Source organism: Cydia strobilella, chromosome 1 (assembly GCF_947568885.1).
Source record: "Cydia strobilella chromosome 1, ilCydStro3.1, whole genome shotgun sequence".
NCBI lineage: Eukaryota > Metazoa > Arthropoda > Insecta > Lepidoptera > Tortricidae > Cydia > Cydia strobilella.
Genome location: NC_086041.1, coordinates 6,782,963 through 6,796,207, shown reverse-complemented (window position 1 = coordinate 6,796,207; position 13,245 = coordinate 6,782,963). Strand labels below are relative to the sequence as shown.

The 13,245-nt window shown below is 36.0% G+C and overlaps 1 protein-coding gene across 5 annotated transcripts in view; it reads right to left on the bottom strand.

Annotated features, from left to right (window-relative positions):
- Positions 1–13,245, bottom strand: part of LOC134755767 (uncharacterized) — a 39,337-nt gene that overhangs the window by 13,985 nt on the left and 12,107 nt on the right. For 3 of the 5 annotated variants that reach the window (XM_063692358.1, XM_063692384.1, XM_063692393.1), the window contains exons 5-8: positions 5,002–5,111; positions 3,252–3,263; positions 1,100–1,283; positions 487–564 (exon numbers count right to left, since the gene is read on the bottom strand). In XM_063692358.1, coding sequence (XP_063548428.1) covers positions 487–564; positions 1,100–1,283; positions 3,252–3,263; positions 5,002–5,111 — 384 coding nt within the window. The remainder of the gene's footprint in view (positions 1–486; positions 565–1,099; positions 1,284–3,251; positions 3,264–5,001; positions 5,112–13,245) is intronic. The other 2 variants (XM_063692376.1, XM_063692367.1) reach the window with 1 other exon arrangement.

Sequence of the window (13,245 nt, the reverse complement as noted above, 5' to 3'; positions counted from 1 at the left end):
AAAAATATATATTTTATGTTTCCATGCGTTTTATGAAAATCGTACTTAATAATATCTACTATAGTGCAGGTACATAGCTAGTGAACTTCTATTATTGTTGATATTATTTGACCATCAAATAATGAACCCACAATTGCGATGTACGAAAATTCACATTGAAACATAAACATTATTAAAACGTATAGGTAACTAACCATCGTATAGGCATACCGAATTTTTTTCCTTGATATTGACATAAATTTGACTTAAAACTGTAAACATGCTCATTTTGAGTATCTATGAACATGTATAGTTTATGTCCATCGTTTACTCTAACAATGTACTCACATCCACCATAATAACAGCTACGCTCGAAGTTGGGTGCAGTCATAATTGGAATCGGAAGTAGTCATGGTCATCACATATGAATAAATATGTATTTACATACGCCATATCAACTAGTTTCATACACATTTATCATAATGTTCAAATAATTTTATAATTTACCTTCTAAATTAAATTTATTGCCCCAACGGTCGCATTCGCATTGCAGCCACGTCTTCTCGGCTTCCAGCGATAATTGTCCTGTAAAATAATAAATAAAAAACACTAAACAAATTGCAAATTAAGATCAACCTAATGAGATTGTATGATAATATCTCAAGCTATTAAGGTGCTTAAAATACAATCTTCTTCTTGAGAACAGCCTAATTGGATGATAACATAGATTACTATGTACTATCTGCAATAATGTTATCTTGAGTTTGTTTATACTATCTCAAGAGTAGTTGCTTCAAAGTATTTGTCAAGCATGTTTTCGCAACCTATTTTAATTACTTTTTAAATGCGATGCGACCTAATATAATAATATATTTACTAAGTACTTTAAAAATAGACGCAAGCACAATACTGTAACGTTTTTGAGATGAGATTGATTCAAGGAAATGGTTCTGTCTCACTTTTTTTTTACCTAATCCTAGGGTAACCTTTCTCACTGCTTGGTTTGCAGTACATACAAATGAAATAAAATAAAATACCATGACACCACGGTATCGACAGACACTCATCATTACAACGACCGAGTCGAAGACTTAATAGGTACACAAATAGATGGTCTCACTAGCGTAGGCCTCCTGGTCGATGCGGTGTCGCGGCGGCGGCGGGTCCCTGAACGAGCATATCCACTCGTCCTTCACTCGCAGGATACGGCCCGTGACCCGCGCGTAGTACTCGTAGTTGTCGCGCCCGAACAGATCACCCGCTGAGAACTGCTCGATAAGCTGACGCATTATGCGGGTCGCCACCTAGCGTTATGAAAGTTTTAAACATTATAATATATCGCTTTTGATTTAGGGAATGACGGGATGGGGCCTATAAGATGTTGAAGTAATCTATGTGCAATATACGATCGACTCGAAGGAACGCTCGGTCTAAAAAGCAGGCGATGGATTTAGGATAAAAATAAATGGCAAGGATAAGCTGTGGCTGGGTTGTAGATAGAAACGCTGGGGGCCGTATGTGGAAATTCGTCCAACAATTGGCTTATCGCTCGTGAAATGCTCAATTGTTTTCTATGGGGTATGGTGTACAGTAGGTATATGTTTTTTGATGTTGTGTTTCCTTTTTAAGAGAAGAATAAGGCTCATCTCCTTTTAAAACTAGTCCGAAAATTCACGAGTTTCCCCATAGGTCCAATTGCGCTTCTATCCATTAAATTCAAGACTCAAGTATCAGATATCCCTTTCATATCACTAGAGCATAGGGTGAATGCACGGTTAATGCTATAAATTAAATTAAATCCTCTAGATAAAAAAAATCACAAGTAATTTTTCCGTATTCATATTCTCAATGAGATTACTAAATAGACCAGGTACTTAAAGACAAGTAATCTACCCAATAACCATTGAATGGCATGGCCTCAAGTGGCATCGCAATTCGTACAAATATCCGTGAATGGGATGAGTCAGCGTGTAGAAGAAGTGAGTAACTAAATTAATTTCATGAATCAAGCCCTTATCAGTGTTACGGTGGGTTAGGAATTTAGGGTGCCTACGTGTCTAAATATAGCGGGGAGCACCGGCGGTATTACTTTGAAGTGTTATCTACGCTACGCTAAATACTTAGTAAGGATATAAAATACTAATTTGTCATTACATTACTTCTTTTACAACATCCAAGGCCGTACACTCAAGAGCAGTAAAAACGTTTGAATGAAAATTTGTTTAAAAAGGCGCTCGTTTTAATTGCTCTTAAGTATAGTAGTTGTAGCACGGTTTGGTGGCAGGAAGTTTTTTTTGGCCAAGGGAAGACGTAATATTGTGTACCTACACAACTCGGTAGTTACTCGTTAATAAAGAAAGCTTCAGCTTACTACTCTAATTTCTTAATAATTTATCTGTTCTATGGAATAAATATGGAGTACTCCATCAACTGATCTGAGGGCCGGCCGGTGACCATGACCCTCAGAAAAATCGACCGAGGCGATAGAGTAGGACTTGAAGCATTCTTACACTACCGCTCAAAAGTATTTAGGCACCCGCAATTTTCACCATACAATTGTATACAAAAAATATTTTCAAAATCATACTGTTCGATCGCAGGCAAATGACTCTCTTACATGTTGGATTGAATTTTTATTTAGGTAAATATATTCAGCCTCAAATTGTTGCCAAAGACATCCTTTAAAATTTCGAGTTTACTTTATGCAACGATTTAAAAAAAACCCTTATGTACTAGTTCATACAAAATAAAACGATTTTGTACTGGAAAACTATTTATGGATTTTTTTACGCTTGCCATTTGGTAAATAGGCAATGTACACGAATATACTGCACATCGATTTGAAGCTCGACATGTCTGTTCAATTAAAAAAGTAAACTGCACAAAAAACTGTTACCCGACTGCGACTTAGCGGTATAATTCTGAAAGTCGATTTTGTATACAATTGTATGAAAAAATTACGAGTGCCTAAATAGTTATGAGCGGTAGTGTTGTTTTCCCGCCCAAGTGTAATGTAGGTACAATTGTTACCATAATTATTACGTGCCATATAATGAACTCAATTCTTGCTTCACTATTTATACATCTAAGAGTACTTGCCATATTAAAATTGAAGCGTTCTAAAAGCAAATAAATTCACCATTAAACATATTGTCTTAATTGGTGAACATCACAAAGTAATAACATAAATATAAGCGCTATAATGCCTATAGCAAGATCTACGTTATATGCGTATATGTATAAAAATTTTGTGTCTTGTATTATGTACTCACGCACACTTCAGCCTTCAGCCGCATGTTTAGATAAATTTTGTGAAAACAATATCAAAGCTATATACAATTGTTGCTTATATTTAGTGATAATCAGCCGATTCGAATTAGTCATGTTTAAAATCAAATGGCGATAAAAAGTGGTGAGAAAAAGCAATTTAATTTGAAATTATCATCCTATCAGAATCAGATAAGGACATAAAATACTAGTTTAGCGATAAAGTTTCTGTTTATTGAGTTATGATAAAGCGATTAGAGCTGCCTTTGTTGTGGTAATACTAATAACATGTCTTATCACGACATCGGCATTAATGTACAATCGGTTTGGAATCGGAAATCGATGACATTACCTAAGAACATATTAAATGACATTTAAGCTTATACTACAACACATAAGTTTCATTATAGTTTATAGTGTGTGGTAATCTTAAAGTTTAAAATGTTTAAATACGTATGGTTTTTTCGACTTTATTTTCAAACAGAATATAACCTACATAAGTTAGCAACTGGGGTTAAACTGATAATAACCTGTTTTCATTCAGTAATAGATCTACATACAAGACGTTAATTCTTGTTTCATTGCAATTTAGTATGGTTAGTGGTTAATGTAGTATTATAATAGGAATAAGTGTAATATGGTGCAACCGCTATCTTTAAGATATTATGTGCATTACTCATCATACTGTACATTTTTACTAAGCTTTTTTTATAAACTTCATAAAATAAGAAAAACCCGCAACTAGATCGTCAATGAATTTAACTGCTTCCGAAAATATGCGTTCGACCAGCAAGTCTTCAACTGACGAACCAAAGGGAAGTCTTTATAATAAGAAACCTTAATTAAACGGACCCCGAGTACTGACTACGCAACTGATTAGGTAATGTTTCCATATACAGGGTGGCTAAACAATAAGTGAATTCCCGTTGCCAGGGATGTTTGGGGAGCAACTTTAACTATGGGACCAACGACAACATCGCAAAAAAATTTTTTACCCTCCCATAGAAAATGGACCAGCCAAAATGTATGAAAAAGCCAAATTTTTTTTCGCGATTTCGGGGTTGGTCCCATAGTAAAAGTTGCTCAGTATAATCCCAAAACCTCCCTCACAACGGGAATGCACTTATTTTTTTGCCACCCTGTATACAACTTATACAACCATGTTGGATGTTTACGCTCGAAAACTTGCTAGTCGAGCATAAAGCATAATTAACTTTCCGTTTGTGATTGTTAGTTAGTATGTCTCCAGTACCAAAACATGCCTGCTAATTGTGAGTAACCACACAAACAAGTTTTTTTATTAGTCATATCATCCGCTTTGTCAGTGTACAATGGTAATTATGTAAATGCACACTGTTTACGGCAAACGGATCGTTCGAATCAACTGAGCAATTCTATTTAAAGTTGGGTTACCAAGCGGTTATTAGCCGTGACAGAACTAACAATATGAATTGCCAACTTTCAATTGAAATGCTTACCTAAGAAGCATCGCACTCGACGTTTTTTTGCAGTAAAACAGCTGCGATTTAGTACCTATCGATACGGACGCAAACCAAAACCTTTCTTTCAAAACTGTTTAACATTTCCGTCGATTCACTCAATATTTTCCATGGAACTGCTAATTTTTGTCCAAATATAAAATATTTTTTTTAAAGAACCTACAATTTCCAAACGGCTGAATTGCGATAAAAAATGGTCGTTCACGATTGCTTTAAGCATACCTAATCGCTGTGCAAAAATGAAAATGCAACTCACCTTGAACCTCTGAACGTCCTCCATTGTGGCAGTTTTGCCATCCGACACGCAAGAGTGGAAGAATGACGGAGCTACGGACACACCGAGCGCTTCGGATGTCATGCCGGTACCTGTAAACAATGATTTTGAAAACGTTAATGAAGCTTGAATGTTTATAAGGATGGCTCGGCGTATCTGTAAACACGCCGGCCGTTAGTAAGGCTAATTTAGGTTCAGGTTAGGTTACGGATATCACCTTTCAAATGGGATGTATCAAATGGAAAGATACGCTAGTGGTCATATACATGAATGAAGACATTTTATCCCTTCAAGCGTTCTCTTTTATTCCAGCTAACCTTGGATCAACAAAAAGGTCCTGCAATATGTATATAACAGATATACTTATAGAACAAATTTCGCGCCTGCTCATATAAATCGCATCCAAGTCGGCAGCATTACTTGTGTTAGAAAAATAAATATACAAAGCACATTAAATACACAATGTTATTTACATCATTATAATTTGACGACCGGTCTGGCCTAGTGGATACCCTGCCTGTGAAGCCGATGGTCCTGGGTTCGAATCCCGGTAAGGGCATTTATTTGTGTGATGAACACAGATATTTGTTCCTGAGTCATGGATGTTTTCTATGTATTTAAGTATTTGTATAGGTATTATATATATCGTTGTCTGAGTACCCACAACACAAGCCTTCTTGACCTTACCGTGGGACTTAGCCAATTTGTGTAAGAATGTCCCTATAATATTTATTTATTTATTTATTATATTAACATTAAAATGAATTTGATTAACTGATGTAGAGACTAAAATAAATCTACCATACCTAGTTCAATTAACGTCTTTAGTTATTCATTTATTTATATAACCTTGCCTTTACGCCTTTCCATCGAAATAGCCAAGAAAGTAACAGATACGGTTACTATAAAGTATTAATAGTTACAATTCGATGGTCGATGTAAATGTAACGTCTAATCTAAATTCTTTTACTGTTTAGGCGGCTCGTGGTATCAATTAAAGGCACAGTAAATGTCTGGTACGAGTAATGAAGACTGAAAGTTAACAGTGCATAGTCATGAATGAGAGTGATATTAGCAATCACTCACGCGAACTATCAAGTGAACATAATGCCGAACGTATTTTATGAATCATTAATATCATTATTTAGTAATTTTGATTTCAATTTAATTAGTTTCAACCACTCACATACAATACCAGCCAGTATATCTTATCCATACTAATATTATAAATGCGAAAGTGAGTCTGTCTGTCTGTTACCTCTTCACGCTTTAACCGCTGAACCGATTTAGTTGAAATTTGGTATAGAAATAGTTTGAGTCACGGAGAAGGACATAGGGTAATTTTTATCCCAGAAATCATCCTTTATGGGGGTGAAAAGGGGGGTGGAAATTTGTATGGGGAATCAATAGCCGTTGAACCGATTTAGATCATATTTGGTATGGAGATAGTTTGAAATATGGGTAGAGATATGCAATAGTTTTTATCCCCGAAATCATCCCTTAAGGGTGTAAAAAGGGGGGTGAAAGTTTGTATGGGGAATCAATAATTACTAAAGTAGGGAATAAAACTCAATATTCTAATTACTAATTCCACGCAGACGAAGTCGCGGGCAAAAGCTAGTTTATGTGATAAATCCCTCAAAACAATCTTCTATTAGAGTAGCCCTTGAATAAATGAGAAAATTGAAAATAACTCAAGAAGTATTAAAACATGTCTTATAACTCACGAAAGTTACATGTTACAGGCCGGTACAATATATCACTAATAAGTAAATATTTTGATATAATTAGTTACACATAATGACCTATAATATCTGCGTATTTTTATTTTTGTATGTTTTTCTACTAAATTATATACCTAACCAAGCGAGCACGTAAACGCCACAGCCACAGCGCTAGTAAAAGTCAAGCTATTAAACATAATAAAGACATAAAAGTTTTAAATTATAGTCTAGAAAGGTACTTCCCGAAACATTTGGGCGTCACTCCGTACATCGCGAGCAAACGATGCGTGAATGCGTCGATTACGGTTCAGTCCAGCATTACAAACGCTTACCGAGAATCGAACGCCTAAATAAACTAGTATACGATTAAGCCTGGGTATTACGAATATCGAGATCCTAGTGGACACTGGTTTTTTCCAGGGGCGTTAACTCTGCAGGCGATGGGAATGCACGTCCTAATTATGCGCTTGATCACATAAATAACTTCGTGCAGTCATTGTTCGCGCGGCATTGACTTCAGGAAGAATTTTAAATTTGTGGTTAAAAATTCAATTGATTATTAGTGATTACTATATTACATACCACTTACATACTAATCGTGAACAGTTATAAGCCGATTTCATTTGTTTTAATTGCTGCAATATCTGTCAGTTTGATGTGTTCAGTGTTTATTTAATGGTTATAGGTACGGAACGTTTTTATCGTCTATTAATTGACGTCTGTTTGCGGAATCTCTTGCCAATTTTTATTTATGGGGCTGAAAAACTCTTGGGTTAGAAGACGGCTATATAGAGATGTCGCATTGGAAAGCGATTTTTTAGGATAACTTAAAGTGCCCAAGTAACAATATTTGTATATAGCGCTTAGTGCTACGCCAGGTTTATATTATAATCCATGCTAATATTATAAATGCGAAAGTCTGTCTGTCTGTCTGTGTGTCTGTGTGTTACCTCATCACGCTTAAACCGCTGAACCGATTTAGTTGAAATTTGGTATACAGATAGTCCCGGGCATAGGATACTTTTTATCCCAGAACTTACCCCTCAAGGGGGTGAAAAGGGGGGTGGAAATCTATATGGGGGAATCAATAACCGCTGAACCGATTTAGATGAAACTTGTTATGGGGATAGTTTGAGCTGTGGGAAAGGATATAGAATAACTTTTATCCCCGAAATCATCCCTTAAGGGTGTAAAAAATGGGGTGGAAATGTATAGTGTAGACCAATTTGGGGTGAAAAAAGGATGGATTAAAAAGCGGATTTGTTTAAGAATTAAGGTACTCAAATTACTAATTCCACGCAGACGAAGTCGCGGGCAAAAGCTAGTATGTCTAATAATTTCTCACTCCATCTGCCAGTCAGCCTCTATCATCATCATTTTGATTGCACTTATTTCATATTAGAATATGCGCTGCATGTTTTTTTTTCTTCCATTCCATACCTCTTTGTCGCCGGTCATGCGATCACATCCTTTCTGGTTATATTATCGTATCTCGCACAGTCGCACAGTCGTTACAGCCCTCCAGATTCGTACTTTATACCCTATCCAACTCCAATGAGTTCCTAATACATATTCAAATGGCCATTATGGCATCGTCGCGGTACAGCGCGCGCATAACGCTCTGGTTATGGCGTATGCGGTTACGCCCGCGCCCTATACGTTTGCCTTCACGTCATTTGTTGTAGTCGGATAATGGTAGCTATCGTATCTCTTCGCATAAATTATTGCATTGTGACAGGATTAGTTGCTTCCGGTGCTTATTGTTGAGCTTTCACGCGACATCTTGCGGGGGAATGATCATCGCACATTCGTGGGCGACGTGTTTAGATAAGTGGTTCTGAACCTGTGATCCGTGGTGGTCAGAGAATTAATTAATAGAACAACCCTTTATGGTCAGATGGTCTCTTATCACCGAAAGCTTAAGAACCACTGGTTTAGATGGACCCAAAGGCATCTAGGCTTCCTAATATGTGACATTATATGTTTAAAAGGGACCTTATTGTCGATTCAAGTTTCCGAGATAATCGCACTTTTAATAATTCTCCGAAAAAATACTTTTTTTTCTTTTTTGTGAATGAACAGTCTAAATTTTTTTTTTGGCAGAGACACTGTATTTTAACGATTTTTTATTAAATAAATTATAGTGTAAAGTTTAGTATAAAAGGAACCTTGTTGTCTGATTGTGGTGAGATAGGTCACCCAACATCAATATAGAAATGGAAATATTGACATACACATTACATACGTGAGTTGATTTTGATTTCTTATTGACATTTGTACGCTATAAACTTATTTTTGTTTTATTGTTTTTTTCGTATAAAAATCGTTAATAAAAATATGATTATTATTATTAAACTAGTGGCTCTGTGAGCTGTAGACCTCGCGAGCATAGCTTAAGATGGATGTGTCTAGGATGGTTTAAATAAGAGGGTAGAATAGCTCTACTTTTACAATAAGTACTTTTTTCATACAATTTCCAATTAGGGAGAAAACAGTTTCGACTAACTAAATCTTAACAAATCACTGATTTTGATGTTGATCGCTTCTGCATAATATATTCTAGGTTTATAAATTTCGCTTTAAAAATTATTGTGGCTTTTTAGTAGGTTCATTAACATTAGTTGAACCCTATGAAACTATTGATACTGGATAAGAATGGAATCGATTGGCATAAAAAATAGCATGTGAAAAATAAAAGTTTTCATTTCATACAAATTGTTTTCTTCGATTTGTGGCTTTCCTAGGCGAAGTTTTTTATGGTCCCATACAAGCTTTTGATCGTGGATAGGAATGGGATCGATTGGCATTAAAAAAAAACATGGGAAAAGGCTGTATTAGGACTATTAGGGACACAGCCGCAGTGGTTGACGTGAAACGTGGCGTGGAAAAGTTATTGCGAAGACCGCATAGGGCCGCTTAGGGACCTCATAGCGTAAAGCAGGCGTCCTGTATGTAAGACTTGAATGTTGAGCTTTGCCCTACCCTACAGTGAAAAGCTTGTAGGTAAGAGAAAAAGAGCACCGCAGGCATTTGTCAAAAATGACTTTTTTCTTGCATCCTGTAGGTACCTATGTTTTTACCAAAATCTGTAAACCCCAATCTTCATTAATTTGAAATTGAGGGAAGGTTTTCTAAGACTATTTTCACGTAGCAGCAAGGGATCTGGTAGCTGCCCTCACTGACCCAAACCACCCTGTATACCTGGCTGATTTTTAAATTTCTAAAAGTATTGAAATGCTTAGTAGTGGAGATATATTGAAAGGAGCCACACGAAATCAAGCGCAGGAAACTCTAAAAAACGCACAAGTGCGGGTCGGACTCGCCCGCCGAGCGTTCCGTACGCTTTAGTATTTGTTCCTATAGCGGCAACAGAAATACATCATTTATGAAAATTTCCACTGTCTAGTTATCACGGTTCATTAGATACAGCCTGGTGACATACAGACGGAGAGACGGACAGAGGAGTCTTAGTAAGTGATAGGGTCCCGTTTTTACCCTTTGGATAAGGAACCCTAAAAATCGGCCCGTTTCGACCTCACAATGGCACCACATATCGAGCAAATTAGGCACTACTTAGCTAGGTTACCTGTGTTAAAGTGAAATCTTTGTTAGTAATTATTAAACTTAAATTCACCATCTTGTTTAACATGGATGATCACTCACATGGACAGGCGTTGGGCAAAATTTTCTCAATTTTTATTGAATTTTTCAATAATATTATTGAATAATTGGCTCCATAAACCCGCTCAGACAAACGAATCTATACCTAAACCTCAAAGTTTATAGTGCAAAAAATCTACGTATTTTAAGAGAAATACTGTAAATAATATTATATTAAATTCGGAATAAGGAGAACCGCTTTAAATAAATGTATGGCTCCGCGGTTAAGAACACTAGAAAATTAAAATAAAAAACATATGTTTTAGGTCTAGTTGACCGAAGCGTAGCGAAGGTCTACGGTTTGACTCGCGCATTTTGCTTTTGTATGTCCGGATGTTCTCCTCTACAGGTCGCAATTCTCATCCGATTCTCGTGAAATTTTGTGACCAAATTCTATGACGAAATAGAATTATTTTGTCGATCCGGTTTTTGGATTTTTTTTAAAATGGCGGAGTCGTGATAGCTCCCGCCTAAACAAATAGTCGTATCGATATCATAACAGTATCTTCTTTTTGAGATATGTTTACAGATTAAATGTCGAAAAATGCAGAAAGTTTGTATTGCTGGTTTTGGCGGTATTTAGATATTTAGTTTTTACTCGAGAATGAGTAGCTAAATTTCGTCAACTTAGGTAAGCACTATCATGGCGTGTTTTGCAAACATTCGCTTTTTTCGTTTGCACCGGGTGGTCCCTGGTTCGATCCCCAGTAAATTGTATGCTGCTATATAGTTTTTTGTATTTTGTTTTTTACACTTAAATTTCGTATCGTTTTTTTAATTTGTTTTTTATTTTTCTATTTTGAAACTGATTGATCAAGCGCGGGCTAAGCGTATTCGTTTCATTTTTACAAGCTTTTATTTAACTAGCTCTAAAAAATATGTTTTTTTTTTTTGTTATATATATGTCGGAGAATGACTGTGATACTGAAATCTGATGCGCTGCCGATAGTAAGATACGCCCACGATTCCGATATATATATATATATCTAAGCATTTCAATACTTTTAGAAATTCAAAAATCAGACAGGTATACAGGTTTTTTTGGGTCAGTGAGGGCAGCTACCAGATCCCGTGCTGCTACGCGAAAATGGTTTTAGAAAACCTTCCATCAATTTCAAATTAATGAAGATTGGGGTTTACAGATTTTAGAAAAAACATAGGTACCTACAGGATGCGAGAAAAAGGTCATTTTTGACAAACTTTTCTTTGATGTGAAACGTAAGGTGCACGTCTTTAAAAACCCGTAGAGGGGCTCGGAACGAAAACCGATTTTAATGAAAAAGTGTTATGGCGCGATGGCGGTATATTATACATATATGGTTTCGATATCAGTGTATCAACGAAAGTAGCCATTACCCGGAACTGCATGTGCTGCTGACATAGATGGCGCTGATTCTGACCCCTATTTGCAGTGTTTATTTAATAATTACTCATCAGTCCAATAACCGATTTCAATACAATTGGTGTCATTTGATAGAACTTTTTGAAATATTATAAAAATAAAATACGCGGTATTATAAAAAGCTGGAAAAAGAGTTAAAATGTTGCATTTTTACAGGAATTTCACGACTGTGTTTGTTTGAGGCCACCGTGTGCGAAAATTAAGGCGTAAAAAGCTCAAAGGCGCATACAGGACGCCTGCTTTACGCTATGAGGTCCCTAAGCAGCGGCCCTATGGGGTCTTCGCAATAACTTCCACGCCACGTTTCACATCAACCACTGCGGCTGTATCCCTGATACAGCCTATCCCCATGTTTTTTTGATGCCAATCGATCCCATTCCTATCCGCGATCAAAAGCTTGTATGGGACCAAAAAAACCTCCGCCTAGATAATCCACAAGTCGAGGATTTCTTTTCCATACAGTTTGTATGAAAATGAAAACTTTTATTTTTCACATGCCATTTTTTATGCCAATCGATTCCATTCCTATCCAGTATCAATAGTTTCATAGGGTTCAACTAATGGTAATGTACCTACCAAAATTATTATTTTTTATATTTGCGAAATTTACATCAAAATCAAAGTCATTTGTTAAGATTTAGTTAGTAGCAAAGATAGATATAACTCCGTAATATATGGATACAGTCTAAGGAAAAAACGTGCCTCGAAAATCACGAAAATTTGATTCTCGACCAGATGGCGCCACTAGTTTTGGGCTACTCTCGTATAGAGGGCGTTGACTGTTTCGTTTGTTATTTATAATTTTAACGCATACCAGTGAAAGAACATGGGTCAAAATCATATAAAAATCATTAATGTAAATAAAAAAATCATTTATCCATATTTAAATACATTTTATCGTATTTTTATAAATCTACATTTTTAGTTTTAAAGTATGTCGATAGATGGCAGTGAATTTACAGTGGTTACAAAATTTACTACGACAGTACCGCTCTATCTTATTATATCCTCATTGGTTAGTAGAAACCATTTTCTCCCGAAATGGAAATTGTATGAAAAAAGTACCTATTGTCTGTATTGCTATTCTACCCTTTTAAACGTAACAGGACTGATTGGCGAGATAGAAAAATATGAATAAAATTTCACGTTTTCTCCATAGTAAATGTAAAATTTTGTTACCTACTCAAAAATGTGACTCACACGCCAACAGTTCTAAGCTATCAATAGATGCGTTTTTGTAGTTGTCAGTAGAAGAATTCGCGACACTCAATTGATAATAAGAATAACATACGCTTAACGCGAAAAAGAACGAAAAAAAATTGGCACCGTCGGGGTTTGAACCATGTAATCTGTTTTTTTTTTTCAAAACAGAGGTTACGAATGCCACGAGCACACGACAATTAATATCTGAAAATATCAGTGCCTTGTCAAAGTCTCAAA